This window comes from Cebidichthys violaceus, unplaced genomic scaffold (genome assembly GCF_023349555.1).
Source record: "Cebidichthys violaceus isolate CVI_PGR_0920_01 unplaced genomic scaffold, fCebVio1.0.p SCAF_92, whole genome shotgun sequence".
NCBI lineage: Eukaryota > Metazoa > Chordata > Actinopteri > Perciformes > Stichaeidae > Cebidichthys > Cebidichthys violaceus.
Window position 1 is genome coordinate 41,816 of NW_027176978.1, and position 19,559 is coordinate 61,374.

Sequence of the window (19,559 nt, forward strand, 5' to 3'; positions counted from 1 at the left end):
GAGGGAACTATACATGGAAGTTTCACTCCTCACTGAGAACTTCTTCAGGATCCTGAAGACAACCAAGACCAGCAGGGCGATTTTAGTTTTTCAAATGTAATGTTCTTCATCCAGAGGAGGAGTGAGAGCCGCCACTTCTTCACGTCTCACTCTTTGATCAGACCAGAGCTGCTGATTGTTGGAAACACAGACCGACTGTTTTGGTGAGTTTTAGTTTTTGTTGAGTTTCAAATGAAGTGTGTTTGAAGAGGAGTTAACGAGGCTATTTAATTCAGGTTGTATTATTCTCTTTAGGTGTAAGAATATTTCCTTTATTGACATTTTGTGAGTTTATTTTGGTTTATCAGATGTAGAGAACTCAAAAATGTGGTTGTGTGTTACGAATCTCTCACGAGATGGTTCGGATAGGTCGGCGGCGGTCGTGAGTTTTTTGCTGTTTTTGGATCTATTCATCACCGTACAAACAGGCCTTTAAAGGGGAAATAACCTTACACAATATTCACCTTTTTAATGTTGATATGGCAAACTTTTAAGCAAACTGTTTTTATTTTTTTTTTACACATTCAACAATTATTGAGCAACGCATTCATTAGTCGTTTTTCTGTCCACCGGATGAATGTAAGTTCAATAGTCACTCTCTTTTGGCTCCGTTTTTGGTCCCTACCAGCTGTTTCTGGCTCTTTAGCTGCAGCTGACTGTCTGGCTGCCATTTGGTGCTGATCAAGTATTGTACAGTAAGTCTTTTCTTTTTTTTTAGTGCTTATTCAATGAAAACAGTGGTACACAACGCAGTGATCGATAACCAAAACAGTAAAGTTGCCAGACAGCTAAACAATGAGCCGAGGGGAGCTGCAGATTCAGGTGATGATTCTCTAAAGGTTCATCACTAAGAGCAACAAGATTTTATTGTCATAAAATATCGATTAAACGTAATCTTCACAAATCTCCAGGCAGTAAAGTCAGGGACAGAAACGGGGCAGTCCAAAAGATGTTTTCTTTTTTATTCGAGTGACGGTCAGACTGCAGTCCAGAGACATTCAGGTAATAGACAGTGACACACATCTCTGTACACATTGTTTTTACACTGAAGAGGTCAAACACCTTCAGAACATAAAGAAACAACTCAGAGGAAACATGTTAAAGGGGTAGCACGCTAAAAATCAATGTTTACTTGATTGTTGGTCGATGAGGAGGAGGAGGAGGAGGAGGAGGAGGAGGAGGGGGGGGGTTACATTTTCATTATCAATATTATAGGGGGAGATATTGTAACATCCATGCAATGTATTATACTGGAAACCACACAAGTGATGGCGTCCGCGTTACTACATGTCACCTTTTTATAATCTCAGTCTAACAAAACGACGGCATGAAATCACACAAAACTTTGATTTTGGCGCCAACGGCCCCTTTAAGAGCGGTCAAACAAAGTATTTCCAACAGAGAGAGTGCATTCTAGTTCATAAATAATCATTATTCTTATTATTTTTTTTTATATTTTCAGTAGTACAGGACAAACCAGACCCTAGACAGCATCACACACAGGTTCCATTTACTTCAATAACGTACTGAACTTTACAACCAATACCACGGTAGTGTACATGGGCCAGAGCACAAAACATAGAGAATGCTTGTATTTTTATTTTTATCTACCACACTGACTGAAGAAGAGACCGAAGCACTGAGAACGATAACACAACCTGACCTGACAGTACCCCAAACTACCCAATAGTACCCCAGTTGTTCCTGATACCACCATCAGTAACACAGTTTTAACGGGTAACTAGCAGCCGAGTAAAACCCAAGATTTAAAGAAGTGTACCGGCGTTTTGTTTTTCATATTTTTGGCATATTTATTCATGCTTTAAGGTAACTTTAACGTTGTGTCAGAGTTCACTGTCGTGGAGTGGCGTCAGGTCAATTTGGACATTTCATGTCTGCAGTCTCCACAAGCTGATATTCAGTCCTCAGAATGAACCGAAACAAACGTTTGTTTTAAAGATTACAAATCGGTTTCTCGAGGAAATAGTTTTCAGTGATGTTCACACAACTTGTAGGTAATAATGAGCTGCGACATGGACGTCCTTTTAACTTCAAATACACTTAACGGTACCAAACAGTACCTGAAAGTATTTGGAAAATCAACCCGTCCTGAAACCCCGAATACTCCACAAGTGTTTTCTGGAGCTTTCCTGATCCCCAAAATCCTTAAAAAGGAAATACTACTGCGTTATCCCTAAATTCATAACATATACTGATTTAACTATGCACTCGCTGACAGACAGTCTGGTGAATAAAATGTTTTTGTAAAAAAAAGTCATGCTCAAAGGTAAATGTTAAACCTCATCTTTGTTTTACAAGACTTTAAAATGATCTTAATCCTTGTAATGCTCCAACTAGAACACACAGAAATTGGCTTAATACCCATTTAACTAAAGACTGCGAGTCATTAACCTCATTAATTATGATTTTAGATGGCAGATAACCCTTTTTGCTCTGAGTATACGCTTTTTGGGACAGGAGCTGGAATACGGAGCGTGTACTGTACCCGACTACCTCACTCACTACAGTTTACAGTTTCACCCTGGAGCTTTGAGATACGCGCTCACAAGCGCATGTGAGCGACTCGATCATGAGGTTGAGGTGACGTCACTGAAGAAACAAAGACTTGTTCGGGCGTGCGGTCAAAGTTCTGACAATAAACTGCGATTAATAAAACACAGGAATAAATCCAGTCGGCTGCGCTGACGCCTGGCCAATCTCATTTTGCAAAAAAAAACAACAACTTGTCAACTTAAGAATTACATAGTATTCAATATATAATGAGATTTATACAACAATTCCATGCATTATTATCATGATTACTTTTAAAACTCTTGTCCCGCCGCTGCAGTACCGTCTCTGGTCGGCAGAGGGCGCCGTCTACAAAGGACCAATCAGAAAAGCAGGCAAAGCGTTCTACGGGTCGACATTATCACTAATATGAAGTTTTATATTTGGCTCTCTTCGTCAAAACAAACTCTTAGTTCCGTACTTTGTAATTCATACATCTTGACAGTGACACTGATAATATATCTAGCAGAAAGACTTTTTTATTTTGGGGGGAGATGATTTAAAGGGTGTAACAGACGTATGAGTTCCTCCTCTGCACTAAAACACGTGTTCAAGAAAATAACTTTTCTGCACCACAAAATTTTATTGACTACACAGATTCACACATTTCCACACACGTCCCACCCACACGCCTCCCATGCTAGTACACATGCACACGTACACCTGTTATACGGGGACGCTCTCTCTCTCTCTCTCACACACACACACACACACACACACACACACACACACACACACACACACACACACACACACACACACACCAAAACTACAGTTTCGCTGATGGCGAGTGTACGTGAACCACGACACAGACACTGCTACACACCGACATGGTTGGTATGATAACTATCTACATCTGGGCCCTTAGTGACCAACATCCACCCAAACCCCCCCCCCCCCTCCCCCCCTCCCTCAGTGGCAGAATAGCAGGATCAATGAATCAGCCAGCTAGCGATCCTTAAGATTTTTCTTTTGCCCGAGACTGCCCTGAATCTTCCAGGAGCCCGACCTCCATCACTGAATAAAAGCTCCTTCAGACAATAACAACAGAGTAGTGATGTGGTAATCAGAAGACAACTATAAGAACACAGGGCAGTTTGGCAGCTTCTAAAACGTAAACATAAACAGACCTGACTTACCCAGAATCTCCCCTCTCGCCCTATTTTATACACACAACACCCAACACAGGACACTGTCTCATGTCACATACTACATACATTCCCTGGTACCATGGACGGATTAGAGGACTATGGGCCCCTGAGCACAGACATGCAAAGCCCCCCACCCCTTTCGTGGTGGTTATTGAGTCTTTTTCTGGTTAATTTGTCTCTTTGTAGTCTCTTTTTGGTAGTTTTGCGTCTCTTTGTAGTCTTTTGTGTATCTTTGTAGTCTGTCGTGGTTGTTTTTCTTCTGTTTGTGGTAGTTTTCAGTCTTTTAATGGTCGTTTTGAGTCTCTTTGATGTTGTTTTGCGTCACTTTGTGGTCATTTTGTATTACTTTGAAGTTTTCTTTTGCATCTCTTTGCAGCTGTTTGTGTCTCTTTGCGACTCCTTGTTGGATTGACTTTCCAACAAGAAATTGAAAAAAACCACTTCAAACAGAGGCTCTGGTCCAGGGGGCCCCTGACCCCATAGGCCCTTCCAATAATCCGTCCATGCCTGGCACAGAAAAATAACAGACTGAAAAAGGATTCCCTGTGGATCTTTGATGAACCTGGGAAAACGAACCCTTGTGCAAGAATGACCCAGAATCACACAGATTCAGGTATTGTGATAATATATTTTGCATTGCGACACTTCTTTAAAATAAGTCTTACATCTCATTACATCGAGGAAGACCATAAATACCAATACTAATTGTATTTAAACTGGAAACAAGCTTCTGTGGCGGATCTGTTAGATTAAGATATAACTTCCATATCTAGCAAACTTCACCCGGGAAGCTCACTGAAAGTCAGATAAACACTTTTTTAATTTGGAAATTTGCCTGAGATTTGTTAGTACAATTCAAAGACTAGTATGTAATTTGAGACAGTGCCTGAAATGGGTGTAACCTGACGGTAACTAGCCTACCTACAGTACAGTATATACCTACAGACCTACATGAGAATGTGAGATATTGCACTTAGTCACAAAACGTTGTTGTTGTTGTTGTTTTTTTACAGCATGTGGAAATCTACTAAAATTAAGTCACTGTCTGAGACACACAGTACAGTATGGCACTTAGTTGATCTCTAAGTTTGGAAACATGCAGATTCAACACACATGATCACTTTTAACGGACCAGACCGTACTGTAGCTAAAAAAAATATATCATTCTCCGAAACAAAGGGATTTTGACACTTCGATGAATGGAAAGAAAAAGATGAAGGTGCTGTATGCGAGTGCCTTCTGCACTTTTATCTTTTATCTAATACTGCTTTGTGGTGGAGTCACTCACTTTTTTAAATTTATTTTTTGGTCAGAATTGTGTCTACGACATGGCCTTCTCTTCTACATTTTCTCCTCTCATTTTCTTTTCCTCTCAAGAGGACACAGGATTTGAGAACGCAAGAATTTGAGTTTAATATACAGGTCAAGAAAGGCGCAGATAAAGCTGGAATGTTAAGGAAGGAAAGGGAACGAGACGAGGGAACAAAGAAGGAGAGGTACCTACTCAGCCCAGATAATCAACACATAATCAACTGCAGGTGTAACATCACAGAAAGCAATTTTCTGTCACTTTCCTCTCATCCATCTCCCCGAACCTTCCTCGTCCACCATCTTATCTAGTAAATGGGAACCTGGTACGTGGGCGCCGCGTTGTTCTCGGTGAACGGCGGGCTCTGGTAGGTCTCTGTGGTCTCAGTGGTGCCGCCTACTGGTGAGTTGGAGGGGTACGGCTGGGTGGGCGCGCCGCCGTCCATGTGCTCCGTGGTGAACAGAGTCATGTCTGTGCCGAGCAGATACTTCTGGACCGCGCGCACCGTTAGACCGGCCTACAGAGAGAGTGTGTGTGTGTGTGGGGGGGGGGTAGAGGATTAGAAAAGTTCATGCAAAGAATAGACAGAATAGCTTTACGTTTAACAGACAGATGTGAGAGTGGTACCAATCGTCTGATCTAACTCTCCACCAGAGAGAGAGATTAAGGGTATTTCCCAAAATGTAGAACTATTCCTTTAAAAACCTACAATGTCTCTTAACTCACAAACTGCTAAAAATAGGTGCGTCACATTAAGCACAAGATGCATTGACCAGTTGTTTTGGGCCTTAAATGTAATCGGAGACAGATTACTGCTCCTGGTTTAGGTAGTTTAGCAGCTGGGGCCTAACTGGTCATGGTGCCTCTAATCCAACGCCTCCGTCTGAAGGGTTAACTTTAAGCTTTCCTCTTTGGAATGTCAGATTGCTCTTTTAAAAAGTCTGCAGGTCCTGATCAATATAAGGACAGTCGTCTGTGTGTTAAAAGGCCGGTCTGCACTCATTAGCAACAAACCCAAACCCAACTAGATGCCTACTGAGGGTCCATGTTTCCGTTGCTGCATGCATGCATGCATGTGTGTGTGTGTCTCTGTAGTTGCTTGTTCTCACCCAGGTGATTATGGAGAAGAAGGAGAAGGCGATGGCAGCCCGGGCTGCGTCCGCCCCCTGGTTGAGTGGCAGCTCGTCGGCCGTGGTCTGGGACCACTGATTGGCCAGGAAGCAGAAACTTACAAAGTACAGGAAGGTCCAGAAACCTGCCGGACACCAGCGGAGCAATAATAACACTTTACGTTACGACAGAAAGAGAAAAGGTAGTTTCCAACTTTAAACATGAAACACAACGACCGGCAGTTCTTTATTCCCTTAAGAGATTAAAGATACTCTCGCTTCTCTAACACCTTCTTAAGTTTACAGGTTTCATTTCTCGTTTTGTCTTGTGGTGAAAGAGTGCAGTCATCTGAAACAAAGATGCTGGCCTAGTTGGGCTACCTTTTTTTTGGGGGGGGCATTTTGGGGAAACCCTGCCTTTTGAATCCTGCCGATTAGAAATAGATCACAGACTAACAAAAAAAAATGTCAGAATCAGAAACGGTTTATTGCCGAGTACGTTTGCACATGCAAGGAATTTGTCTTGGTGCTTGGAAATAAACCCAATGCAATAGTATAAGTATCTAAAAATGTGAAAATTGACAATAGTATGTCAACAATTTATGTCAACTCTGTTTGCTCGTGTGTGTGTGTGTGTGTGTGTGTGTGTGTGTGTGTGTGTGTGTGAGAGAGAACACAAGTGAAACACGGATCGTCCTCCTCACCCGAGAAGCCGATCTCGAGCATTATCGCCTTCTTCCTGTCCTTGACGGAGCTGATGGAGGAGAACTTGTAGTCGAGCATGAAGAAGAAGGAGCAGGCCAGCAGCCCCACCAGGCCCACGAACACGCCGTAGTTACACGCATCGGCATTCTTGTTGAAGACGCAGTAAAGACGCTCGCTGCCCAAGTTCACGTAACCCTCGTTCACGATGGAGGCAAAGACCACCAGGGAGAATATCTGAGGAGGAGGAGGAAAGTGACAGACAGGGAGGAGGAGGAGGAAGAAGAAGAAGAGGAGGAGGAGGAGGAGGAAGAAGAGGAAGAGGAGGAGGAAGAAGACGAAAGTGAGAGAGGAGGAGGAGGAAGAAGAAGGAAGTGAGAGAGGAGGAGGAGGAAGAAGAAGGAAGAAAGTAGAAAGTGAGAGAAAAGGAGAGAAAGAAAGCGAGAGATGAGGAGGAGGAGGAGGAGGAGGAGGAGATGGGGTAAGGAGAAACTGTGATCAGAAATGATTGCCTCAACATTCCCCTTATCTCTCTCCTCTCAGTGGAAACGGGGTTGTTTCCTCCACAGCGTCTCTCTGAGCGCGCTCAGACCAAAGGCATTAACCTAATTTCCCCTCTTTGTCTCTGTCTGACTGAAGACGTGGATGCTTCACTTCCCATCAAGAATCGTCCTGAGGCAGTGTGTGTGTGTGTGTGTGTGTGTGTGTGTGTGTGTGTGTGTGTGTGTGTGTGTGTGTGTGTGTGTGTGTGTGTGTGTGTGTGTGTGTGTGTGTGTGTGTGTGTGTGTGTGTGTGTATCACAACGGGAACGTTACTATAACTCATGCTATAAAACTATTTGTTCCCTTGTTGTTTGTTTTAGGTATGAGACTCTTCTTTAGGTCCAGATCTGTAGATCTGTTTTGCTTCTTGCCTCTGTCTGGACTCACACACTGATCAGCTGACTAACTCTGGGTGGCAGAATAGGGGCATGTGACACACACACACACACACACACACACACACACACACACACGGGCACTCACACTCGGGGGTGTGGGTCATATGATGGTGGACAATGGGATAATAACCCCACTTAAAACCAATCACATGTGTGGATATCATCTGAGCAGATACACACTCAGGTGCTTTCAGTGAATCACAATGATGAAGCTGCTCATGCATCTCCAAATGGAAAGAAAAAACTTTCACTGATCTTTAAAATATGATTGCATGATGTGTGTGTGTGTGTGTGTGTGTGTGTGTGAGTGAGAGAGACATTTATAAACCCAGTCAAAGCGATACATTCTACTTCTATTCGACTATTTTTACATTGGGATATCTCATCAGTTTGTGATAATCAGTGCGATACAAGAGTCACTTTCCACATCTGTAATATACTTGTTTCGTTTACTTTCCATGTACTTGATCTGCTTTACACTTTAATTTCCCTTTCTCCATGTATGTCGGTGGTTGAAAGTCACCGAGTGCATTTAAGTAAGATAATAGCAGACCTACTTTACTTCAGTATTTAAATTGTGTGCATTTCTAAACGTCTGACCCCAACCACTGGATTAAACTGCCTATTTATATATAAAGTAGTTTTTAAAAAAGCCTCAGTAAAATGGCTCTTATACATCGTTGCGTCAGTATTAACGATGTAACCATATCATATATATTAATACTTCAGTAACGGGACATTCTTTTTCTGTGTAGGATTTGCCGACATCGAGCAGTGAGGCTGCAGAGTGCAACCAACTGAAACTTCTCCCTGGTGCACATCTCAACGGTCGTTATTCTGTGAATATAAGCTCAAGCAAACATACTTATCCTTTTAAAAGGTAGGCTATACTTCTGATATCATAAGTACATGTTGTATACCTTCTCTCAAGTAAAGGATCTGAGTAATGTACCTTCTAATATCATGTGATATGTGATTATATGAGCTACACTTCGACGGTTTTACACCAACAAGCGACAAAAATGGGCAATTAAAGTTCAAAGCACATTAGCTCGAACGGTTTAAAACATGACTGCTCTACAGGCTAAGCTGGATGTGTCCTTCATAATAAGCTAACGACGTATCCAACGGGCTCAGTAGGACACCATGCGGAAGCTGTACTGGAAAAAAAAAAATCACAGGCACCGGAGACTCATTAGGACTCAAAAACAATAAAAGATATCGGCACACATCTGACGCTCTGAGACAGGTGTCTCCTGCTCGGTGTGTCTCAGAGACCCCCCCCCTGCACCGGTAGAAGAAGAAGACCTTCTCCGTGTCACCCAAAGGTGATGCGTTACATCAACCGGCAGCGCACGACGCGCCTCCGTGGCCCTGCGTGCGTAATGATGACCGCGGACCAATCACAAGGTGGGGTGACGGACGACGACCGTTTAGGGGCAAAGAAAATCGGCAAAAAAAAAATCACGAGCTGAAAATATAATTGGCGACGCAAAAAAAAAAAAAAAAAAAAAAACTTAAAATGTGTGGACACATAGTAAATAATTACGTTTTATATAACGCGAACAACAGGAAGCAGGAGGAATGAAACGGTCTCGTTTTCTACACAATCGGGTCCGGTCTGCTGCACATCTTATTTATAGAGAACTGATTTAGAGGAAGAAAAGAGAGAACAGGTCGGTTTCTGCTCAGAAAGGAAAAACCCCAAAACAAACATCTGTATTAATCCGTTTCACGGTCAGGGTGTCAGACAGCCAGCAGGCCTTGGTTACACCCTGTACGCTGCATTTCTATAAGGACTCCGGTATAAACACTCGCTCCTTGGTTTCCGTTTACACACCCTGCTTATCAATTATCGCTGGATTTCTGGGCTCTGTATTTGCAGTGAGAACACGTCACGGGTCTCGCGCAGCCACGACAACACGGAGCCCCCCCGCATATACACAACCACACACAGACACACACACACACACACACACACACACACACATACACACACACGGAACAGCAGTGCCGGGAGAAGAAGAAAAAAAAAAAAAAGACCCCTGCTCTCACCCAGGAAAGCACTCTGAGGATGGTCTGCGGCTGTTTGGCGAAGGAAAGCGGGTCGATGGTGGACCCGGACCGGCCCGCTCCGAACGATCCCACTCCGTCCATCTTCTGTCTCTCTGTCTCTCTCTCTCTCTCTCTCTCTCTCTCTCTCTGTGTCTCTCTGTGCGCTCCTCGCGGCTCCTCCACGCTCCCGGCTCCACGGCAGGATGGATGCGCTGCTGCTCGCTGCTGTGAGGACTGGTCCTGCGCGCACGCGCACAGGCGCGCGGGCACAGAGGAGGACGCTGTGAGTGTGTGTGTGTGTGTGTGTGTGTGTGTGTGTGTGTGTGTGTGTGTGTGTGTGTGTGGGTGTGTGTGTGTGTGGTGTGGGGGGGGGAGCATGACCGATGTGCCCGCGCTATAGACTGGTGGGATAAGACATTTTTGCACAGATTTTAATATTATCATTCCTAAATAGAATAGAATAAATAGTGTTGTCTTCAAGAGGGGCCTTCTGTCAAATTAGCCAACATTTAAATAAAATAATGTTAGAGCAAATTACCACAAACCAGACATCAGAGCCCCTCAAGTCAGCTGATCCGGCTCTGACAACACCTGTGTGGATGTATGCAGTGCCTTTAAGCATATCCACCAAACTATACTTTTAAACTATAGAATGTAAACTCCCCTCAGATTTCTAAATCCTTGAATTTCTAGATAAGAAAAGTGACACTTCATTGTCCTCAATTGCAGACGCAGGCTACAAGCACTACGGTGAGTATATAAAGAGAATCCTACATTAGCCACACACACACACACACACACACACACACACACACACACACACACACACACACATTGCTAGGTTATGAAATATGTCATTGACACAAGTCTCATGATGTTCCAGATACCACAATAAAGTACAGTCACAAGTTGCTCGTCATGGGATATTTGTTAATCAGCGATGATCATTTAGCCCAAAGCAGCTTCAGACGATAACATACAGTAGTCCTGGTATTGTGAAAGCCCAGCAGTGTCATTTTCACCACTAATATCACATGAATTGTGTTATGAAAATGGCAAACTGAAGCTGCTGTGAATTACAATGTCATGCATGTCGTACATGGCTCCCACCACCAGAGGTCAGCGACGTCTACTTCAAAATCCAATATCTCAACAGTGACGTTAAAAGAAGAAATTCATAGCAGAGTTGAGGATGAATACTGGTTGTGTTAGTATGTGGAACAAACACAAAAACCCTTTATAGGATGATGATGGCAGTAAAAACAAACAGTAGCAGCTGAGCATTAGACTCCTGTGGTTGTGTCCTCTGCTGGTTCCTCATATAACAAATTCATAATCAGTGTTTATTAATAACAGACAGGTCACATAGCTGGGATGCTGGATTCACAGGCTCCTGACTGAAGGAGGAAAGGCTTCACGTGGTGCAACTAACAGGGGTCTTAATCATCCATATAATACAGTATCTACTTTTATGAATTGTTTATTCTACTGAAAGTCAAAATGACATCTTAACGAAACCTGAACTCTTCCAAAGTGTTTATTTTGTCCAACAGCCAAAAATCAATTTACAGTGACATGAATAAGAGAAACACGAGAAGGTGATCACTTATGAGAAGCTGTAATCAACACAAAATAGTTTTGGGGTTTTTAATTTAATGATTTAAATGATCAAGTAATCATAGTTGTAAATAACAAGTTACATAAATACTAATTTCAGCACTAAATTATGCAAATAAATGAACATACTCTGCAGGCAGACACACAAAGTGAGTAACTGTACAAATATTCAATGAACACACAATGAAGAAACATTCTGTAATCATCATGTCCATCATATATATATATATATATATATATATATATATATATATATATATATATATATATATATATATACTGTATATGACATTAAAAATGAATTAAGTTGGGATATCTCTAATTAATTGCTGACAAAATGAGATTTGAACCTAAACCTTCAGGGTGAAATAAGACTTCAGAACAGAACAGGAAACAACATTTTAAAGGGCTGATTGTAACTGACTCACTGCTTTCACAGATACACCAGAGCTATATTCTTCAACAAACACAGGAGCGAATGTCAAATTTCAATATCAAGTTTGCATCGCAAACTTTTAAAACTCGCCGACAACCGGAATTAACAAGAAGTTCAGCGAAACTAAAGCGTTTTAATTTTGGTTCTACCTGAGAATCAGAGAGGGATACCTATTAGTTTAGTATCTTTCATTTTATTACCGGATCAGTTTTATTAACTGACCGTAAAAGAATTTGAAGTGCACATCATAGTCTCTCTCTCTCTCTCTCTCTCTCTCTCTCTCTCTCTCTCTCTCTCTCTCTCTCTCTCTCTCTCTCTCTCTCTCTCTCTCTCTCTCTCTCTCTCTCTCCACGTTACGTTTCTCCACTTTGTGGTGTTCCCACTCAAAGTGTTTTCCTCTCAGGTCTCAGCTCGCTCCTCGCACCCGTCATCAGTCACAGGAGCCATCTTTCCATCCATCTCTCCACCTCTCGTCGACGCGGGAGCAGTCGAACACGACCTTTCCCAGCCGGACGTTAATGTCATTGTGGATGTGACAGAGCCACTGAGAGAGAGCATGGCGACTCCTGGTGTCCGGCTGGTTGGTTTTCAATCTGCAGAGAGGAAATGGCGCATTTACAAAAACGGCCTGCTCTTGTCTAATAACACCGTGAAAGACAAAAAACCCACAAACGAGCAGGTAACAAGACCTGCTATTAAATCTAAAAAGGGTCGGTGTGGTCTGACCTGCCCCTGAGGTCTTCTGCACATTCATCACATGGGAAGAACTTGGAGAAAAGGTTGATGAACTGCCCCATCTCTTGCTGCTGGGTAGAAGACGGCCTATCGGGGTAGTACGCTGCCATGGTGTGCAGGAAGGACCAGGTGTTACGCCCCAGCTCCTCCCTGTCCAACGGACATTGCGGGTCCTGTGGCTCCGACTCCGCGGCTCGGGGCTCCTGGAGAGTCAAAGCGGTGTTTTATAAAAGAGAGGCCAACTGCAGTGTGTGGTTTGTGTCGATTTGTGGTTTCACATGAATCGCTCATATCCTGTCTTCGCCGCAGCCAGAGAAGACCGTTTGTCTCGTGGAGGACAGGATCAAATAACTTAATTGATATGAAACGGCTTTGGATCAGATGTGGAGAGAGCTTCTGGTATTACAGGATACATTGCGTCATGACATAAGTTTACAAAAGTTCGAAGGAGAAAACTCTAGCACATGGACAATTAAAACACATTAATAGTCTATAAACAATCTTCTAGTCAAGCCGAACTTTAGCAGTAATATTTCTACGGATCCTCTAAAAACCCCGTCTTGACCTCTTGTCACCTGTGCAGCAGCTGTCGTCTGTTTCTTCTGGACCTTCATCCAGGATTTAAAGTCCGTACAAGCTCTGCATGGCTTCTGCTTCACATCCCCGGTCTGCTCCGGCTCTTTACCGGAGCCGTCCTCCGGCGGTTTAGAGACCACAGCAAACGGAAAACCTTCAAACCCGGGCGGGTTGGAGGTTGATGATCCTCTCGGTCCTGTGGGCGCAGCCATGTTCGCTGTCTACATTACCTAAAGACTCGGAACGAGCGAGCGATACATCATCGGGAATGTCCGGCTGTTACAATGCAGCTACAGCTGACGGGGCACATTATCGCGTTTTTAAAAAATATATATTTTTACTCCACCGGGAGGACAGCGTCGTCGTCGTGCTGCACACTTACCGACTGATGTGAGCGATAACGATACATGGGACAACATTTGCGTTACCGTGCGTTTCCGTGTTTCTTCCGGACCGTTTATGGTCACGGAACGACTTCCGGTTTGTGATGTCAGTTAACCGTGCATGCCGCTGAGCGAAGCTTCCGTCAAAGTGTAAATTGCTATTACATTACAACATTTTACAAAGTTGTCATTGCGTGTGTTTTGTGTAGATATTCATGTAAAGCTAGTTGTGTCGACTCGTAGTTTTTTTTCCGGTTTGTTGACTGTTAGGTTCCCACTTGTTAGCCGGGTTGGCTAACAAAGCTAACAACTGGTGGAGTGACACGTTTCTGCTTTCTGCTATTTTCTCTCCTCGGCAGTGAAACGTTAACGGTGTAACGGGAACACCTGAGCCGCCACGATGGGGATCTTGGAGAAAATCGCGGAGATAGAGCGAGAAATCGCTCGGACGCAGAAAAACAAAGGTAAGAGAGGGGCAGCCGGCTAGGCTAACTGCTAGCTAACCCATGGGCGAACTTGTGGCCATCTCTCTTGCCTGACTCTTTGTGTGTCAGCTGTCGGTGTTGTGTTACTTATTCATCTCGCCGAAATCCAAGGAGACGCGTGCTAATTGACACCGCGAGCTTGATTACAGCAACCACACACCTAAAGGAACAACCCCCCCCCCCAAAAAACACACGTTATCTCCACGTAACAACTAATGCATTCAAGTGAATCACAGTGAACTCCAGTGTGGTGGTTGTGCTGGTGTTACAGTGTTATAGCCACCTTGCTCCACCTCTCACCTGCATTATTATCGTGGTGTCAGACTCCTACTTTTAAAGCATCTTGTGTCACAATTTTTTGCTCATTCATTTCTCCAGCCACTGAGTACCATCTGGGTTTGCTTAAGGCCAAGCTAGCCAAATACAGAGCTCAGCTCCTGGAGCCCAAGACAGCGGGGGCCAAAGGCGAGGGCTTCGATGTCATGAAGTCAGGAGACGCTCGTGTTGCTCTTATCGGTTTCCCCTCTGTGGGTAAGGTACGTCAACACCGCGGGTAATGGACTGTGTTTTCTTGTCTGGATCAAGTCCAAAAAATATGCCTTTTTTTTTTCCTCCTTAATCCTGCTGCACCGCATCTCAAACACAAACAAACAGACAGTGAGATGGTTGAAAAGCACCAGGAAGAGAATCTTTGAAACGTAATCCAAAGATTCATCGTGTCCGGGTGTAATTGAATCCTCTGTTGTGTCCCGCAGTCCACCTTCCTTAGTTTGATGACATCAACCGCCAGTGAAGCTGCTTCCTACGAGTTCACCACTCTCACCTGCATACCCGGTGTCATCGAGGTACACACCGTCGCAGCCGCGGCGTCTCGTCAACATTGTTAAAAAAAGAAAAAGAAAGGAAAGTGCTGTTTACACTGTTTGTTTGTTGCTCTTCAGTACAAAGGGGCCAACATCCAGTTGCTGGATCTGCCAGGAATCATTGAGGGTGCTGCCCAAGGTACGCTGAGAATGTGTCTATTTTATTATCATGGTGTTAAATCAGAATTATGAATGAGGGATTTCAGAGTAACGCTTCTTTCAGTTTATAGTTTAGAAGCTGCGGCTCACAATAATGAGAGAAAACACTGACTGTTCTCAGGTAAGGGTCGAGGTCGGCAGGTCATTGCTGTAGCCAGGACGGCAGACGTCGTCATCATGATGTTGGACGCCACTAAAGGAGAAGTGCAGAGGTGTGTGTGCGCCGCCCACTGTTTCTCTCTGTGTGTGTGTGTGTGTGTGTGTGTGTGGGAGACGGTCTGTTTGGAGGGAATGTGAGAGGCTGATGAGTCATTACATCAGCTAATTCTTGCCTTTTTAATTTATTTTTCGTCTTTCTAGAGAACTTCTAGAAAAAGAGTTGGAGTCGGTGGGCATCAGACTCAACAGATCGAAACCTAATATATATTTCAAGGTACATGTTCTGTCATCCATCAACACCAACCGCTTAAATTCAGAGAGACATGGCTCTTTATGTCCCAAATAGTTGTCCAGGTACCTTGCTTTGGCTTTAATGGGCCTTGCTGCTAGCAGAGCATCAAAACAACATCCTGTCCACGCTAGCTTGTCAGCTTCAGAAATGAATACTCAGATTATGAAACTGAACTGTGTACAAATGTGTGATTAATCTCTCCGCAGCCCAAGAAAGGTGGCGGCCTCTCCTACAACTCCACGGTTCCTCTCACCCAGTGCTCAGAGAAGCTGGTTCAGCTCATCCTCCATGAATACAGTATCCTTCACTGCTCAAGCACCAGAGGAGGCAGCTCACCGAGAAAAAGAGCATTTCTATGAACCTATTAATACGTCTCGGGAGAACACGCTTGATTTCTTTAACCCCCCCCCCCTTCTCAGAAATCTTTAATGCAGAAGTCCTCTTCAGGGAGGACAGCACACCGGACGAGTTCATCGACGTCATCGTCGGGAACAGAGTATACATGCCTTGCCTTTATGTAAGTCAGTGACCATCATCTGAGTCTAACTTTTTAAATGTTTCTAAGACAAATTCTAAGTCCCAAGATGTTTTTCTGAACATCTTCAACCCATAGACACTCATTTCTTGTGCAAAAACTGGGAAGTTGGGAGGTTTAAGCAAATCTGGCAAGCTTTGGGGTCTCTTTTTCCCCTCATATTATTTTTGGTATTCACAGGTGTACAATAAGGTGGATCAAATCTCCATCGAGGAGGTGGACCGCCTGGCTCACAGACCTAACAGTGTTGTCATCAGGTCAGATATCTGTGTGTGTGTGTGTGTGTGGATAACAGTAGTCTTGGTTGGAAGCGGCCATCTCACTCTTTTTGTATCTATCTTGGTAAGATAGTGGGAGTTAAGCAGCTTTCTCTGTTTCTGTCCTCGTGTGTGTGTCAGTTGTGGGATGAAGTTGAACCTGGATTACCTTCTAGAGACGTTGTGGGAATACCTGGCTCTGATTTGCATTTACACTAAGAAAAGAGGAGGTAGGTACACACACACACACACACACACACACACACACACACACGCTTTCTCTCGTTCACTTGTTGGACGGTCTCGATCACATGTACACCGAATATATTAAGTTTGTGTTCCTGTCTTCTTCTCCCGTTAGAGCGCCCAGACTTTAGTGACGCCATCATTATGAGAAGAGCAGCATCTGTAGAACATGTGGTACGTAAAACACACATGAATTCACCCATGAAGAGTCAAGCTGGCCAACATTTGTACATTAATAATAACGTGGCGGTCAGCAGATCACGCTGTGTGTGATGTGATGTTGCTTTGCTGCTTTCTCCCCCACAGTGCCATCGAATCCACAGAACCTTAGTCGGACAGTTCAAATATGCCCTGGTTTGGGTAAGTTATTATTTTGACCAAAAAAAAAAAAAAAAAAAACCCAGCACTACACAGTGGTTCATGGGTTCTGATTCCTGCTGTAAATATGATCTCTAGTTTGCATAAAGGTGGTGAACAAATCAGATGTGAGGTTTCAAGGGTGTCCCAACACAAAATTCATATCATTAAAAGTTCATCCTAGGTAGTTAAGACAGTCACAGATTTAGCCAGTGAATGTCTTTTCTTGTCTTTAGTTGTGTGGCAGATACGATAAACTGTAAATCCAGTTAATTACTAAATGAATTACACCTTTATGGAAGCATACAATTTAACATATCAAGGTTTTTTTTAGTGTGGTATTGATGTTGCTTTTATCCCACAATGGGTGCAACAGAAATGGAAATGTATGCATTCTCAACTTGAAATGGAAATAGTACAGAATGTATTGATATTATTTATTGTATGAAACTGGGACACGGTGTGTGAACACTGACTGTAAGCAAAGTCACTGTTCTTCAGCTTCATTAAATGTCCATGCTCACATCATCACTACAGTAAACACAGCTGCAGCTCTTGAGGGAATACAAAAGCTGTGACCGTAATACTCCCTGTAATATTCAGTGCTCCTCATTCGACTCTCTAAATGAAAGCCACCCTCAGAGCGTCAGCTGTGTTTACGGTGTCATGATACGTGAGACGCAGAGCGGATGCGGAGGATCTCTTGTTCACTGTGGAGAGAATTCACCGCATTAGAACAAACAAACGGGAAGGGTCTGAACCGAGCCGTCTTGTCGGTCTTCCAGGGAACCAGTACCAAGTACAGCCCCCAGAGGGTCGGCCTGACGCACATCATGGAGCACGAGGACGTCATCCAGGTCGTGAAGAAGTAAAGGGAGCTCCTGGGGGACGGGACGGAGGAGAGACTGAGCCGGAAGAGTCACACTTTCGTCGGAGGAGTTAAAAAGAAAAAAAGAAAAAATAGCTGCCATTGTTATTTTGTATATTAAAATGAACAAAATGCGTTGAAGAGACAGAGCAGACTTGAGTTGGCTGTGGACAAGACATGGTGTTTTACTTTTTGATTATAAGAAGATGCATTTGATTCAGAGAGAAAATGTGGGGGGGGGGAAGAATAAAGTCCATAACATGATGAATCCTTGTTTCTTTTATTACTCTATGTTTCACCTTAATGTATTATTGGTATGTTTAACTGCATCTCACCTGGATTACAGTCAGTCACATTCAGACATTTTTCCATTGCAAGAAGCTGTTCAGTATTTAAAAAAGTAACTATGAAGTGAACAGTCTTGAAAGTGAAAAGTACATCTAGTAACAAATAAATTAAAGATTGTGTGAAATTATTAAAACTCAATTATGATGAAATGTTATTTTATTATTCTTATTTTCATGGTGTAACTTATTTTATAGAAATTAATTCTTAATTCCCATTACATATTTATTTAAAACGTTTAAACCTGAATACATTCTTGGGTCTTTTGGGGGAAGCAGAAACACTGACATGAACTGAGTTGTTGCAGTTATGGAGCAACATTATCATTCATCTGGAGCTCGTTTTCAGCCACCTGGAGAAAGTGAGTCTGATATTCACTCTTCCTTTTAGTTCCGTTTTTGTCTCCGCTCACTCCTGAGGGGAATATGTTCCAGTGTGTAGCTGCTAAATGCTACTCAATGTTCAGCTAGCTACTTGCTAACATCCAAAGCTCCATATGGCTAAGCCTTAAACTCAGAGCTCAGGTGAGCCTCAGATAAACTTTCCAACTTCAGCAGGTAAACGTAAAAACAAGCTTTTAGCTCCAGACGCTGCACATTGCTAACGCTACATCATTCTGGAAGGTGAAGGACAAACTAAGTGGCAAGAGGGACCTAAATAATGCTGCAGGGCTCTTCAATGTAAATAGCAATGTTATAAAAATATAGCTGAACCCTAAAGTATTCAATTAAATGCGTTACTTAGCCTCACTGTAACTAAGTCTATATTGTTTTTGTGACAGACGTCCCTCAGGTGAGCACACCTTTATGTACTGTTCTTTCCGTACACCAGGTGAGGGTCAGTCACCTTTGACCTGTCTCCACGGCCTCCATCCACGCCGCCCAGCTGTCCGTCTGCAACGCTCCACGGCAGGCTGACCATAAAGCACGGACTCCCAGCCAATGCTCCCCATTCACTGGAACACACACACACACACACACACACACACACACACGTGCACAATAGCACCATTAAATATTCAGAAGCATCTCTCTCCGGGGCTGGGAGAGGGGTGAGTGAGGGAGTGGGAGGCTTTCACCAGAGCCACAGAAAGAGGGGCTGTGTGTCGACACCTCTGGCCTTTTAAAGGTGCCTCAAAAGATGTCTCCTCGGAGCGAGTCGCGGATGGAGAGAGATTCTGCTTCGGAATAAGCGGAAGAGAAGAGGAATGATGGAGGGTTACTACTGTGGAGCAACAGGAGAAACAAAGGTACGGTCCAATGGGTGTGTATTGTGTGGAGCAGGCATGACACTTGATGCTGCTTGGCTCCATATGGCATGGCTTAAAGAGTGTGTGTGTGTGTGTGTGTGTGTGGGTGTGTGTGGGTGTG

At 43.6% G+C, this 19,559-nt stretch overlaps 3 protein-coding genes across 3 annotated transcripts; 1 reads left to right on the forward strand and 2 right to left on the reverse strand.

Moving 5' to 3' along the window:
- Positions 1-980: 980 nt before the first annotated feature.
- Positions 981-10,098, reverse strand: syngr3a (synaptogyrin 3a). The gene is made up of 4 exons (XM_068704443.1): positions 9,877-10,098; positions 6,884-7,118; positions 6,180-6,325; positions 981-5,587 (listed from the first exon to the last, which is right to left on the reverse strand). The coding sequence occupies exons 1-4, from the start codon at positions 9,976-9,978 to the stop codon at positions 5,378-5,380; spliced, it is 693 nt and encodes a 230-aa protein (XP_068560544.1). The 5' UTR covers positions 9,979-10,098; the 3' UTR covers positions 981-5,377.
- A 1,656-nt stretch (positions 10,099-11,754) lies between these two features.
- On the reverse strand, positions 11,755-13,629 carry gfer (growth factor, augmenter of liver regeneration (ERV1 homolog, S. cerevisiae)). The gene is made up of 3 exons (XM_068704448.1): positions 13,240-13,629; positions 12,656-12,867; positions 11,755-12,522 (listed from the first exon to the last, which is right to left on the reverse strand). The coding sequence occupies exons 1-3, from the start codon at positions 13,450-13,452 to the stop codon at positions 12,360-12,362; spliced, it is 588 nt and encodes a 195-aa protein (XP_068560549.1). The 5' UTR covers positions 13,453-13,629; the 3' UTR covers positions 11,755-12,359.
- Positions 13,630-13,692: 63 nt separating this feature from the next.
- On the forward strand, positions 13,693-18,112 carry drg2 (developmentally regulated GTP binding protein 2). The gene is made up of 14 exons (XM_068704447.1): positions 13,693-13,773; positions 13,983-14,087; positions 14,487-14,644; positions 14,864-14,953; positions 15,050-15,110; positions 15,252-15,342; positions 15,491-15,563; positions 15,788-15,878; positions 16,001-16,098; positions 16,297-16,373; positions 16,515-16,603; positions 16,735-16,793; positions 16,926-16,979; positions 17,762-18,112. Exons 2-14 carry the CDS (start codon positions 14,024-14,026, stop codon positions 17,846-17,848), a joined length of 1,092 nt encoding a protein of 363 aa, XP_068560548.1. The 5' UTR covers positions 13,693-13,773; positions 13,983-14,023; the 3' UTR covers positions 17,849-18,112.
- The last annotated feature ends 1,447 nt before the right edge of the window (positions 18,113-19,559 follow it).

Coding starts and splice junctions, on each gene's coding strand:
- syngr3a (XM_068704443.1), bottom strand. CDS start 9,978: ATGGACGGAGTGGGATCGTTCGGAGCGGGCCGGTCCGGGTCCACCATC. Junction 7,119..9,876: donor TCCTCAGAGTGCTTTCCTGG/GTGAGAGCAGGG, acceptor CCTCCTCCTCAG/ATATTCTCCCTGGTGGTCTT. Junction 6,326..6,883: donor GCTCGAGATCGGCTTCTCGG/GTGAGGAGGACG, acceptor GGTGTCCGGCAG/GTTTCTGGACCTTCCTGTAC.
- drg2 (XM_068704447.1), top strand. CDS start 14,024: ATGGGGATCTTGGAGAAAATCGCGGAGATAGAGCGAGAAATCGCTCGG. Junction 15,564..15,787: donor AACCTAATATATATTTCAAG/GTACATGTTCTG, acceptor ATCTCTCCGCAG/CCCAAGAAAGGTGGCGGCCT. Junction 16,374..16,514: donor CCTAACAGTGTTGTCATCAG/GTCAGATATCTG, acceptor TGTGTGTGTCAG/TTGTGGGATGAAGTTGAACC.
- gfer (XM_068704448.1), bottom strand. CDS start 13,452: ATGGCTGCGCCCACAGGACCGAGAGGATCATCAACCTCCAACCCGCCC. Junction 12,868..13,239: donor AGACGACAGCTGCTGCACAG/GTGACAAGAGGT, acceptor TTGACTCTCCAG/GAGCCCCGAGCCGCGGAGTC. Junction 12,523..12,655: donor GCAGAAGACCTCAGGGGCAG/GTCAGACCACAC, acceptor TCCTCTCTGCAG/ATTGAAAACCAACCAGCCGG.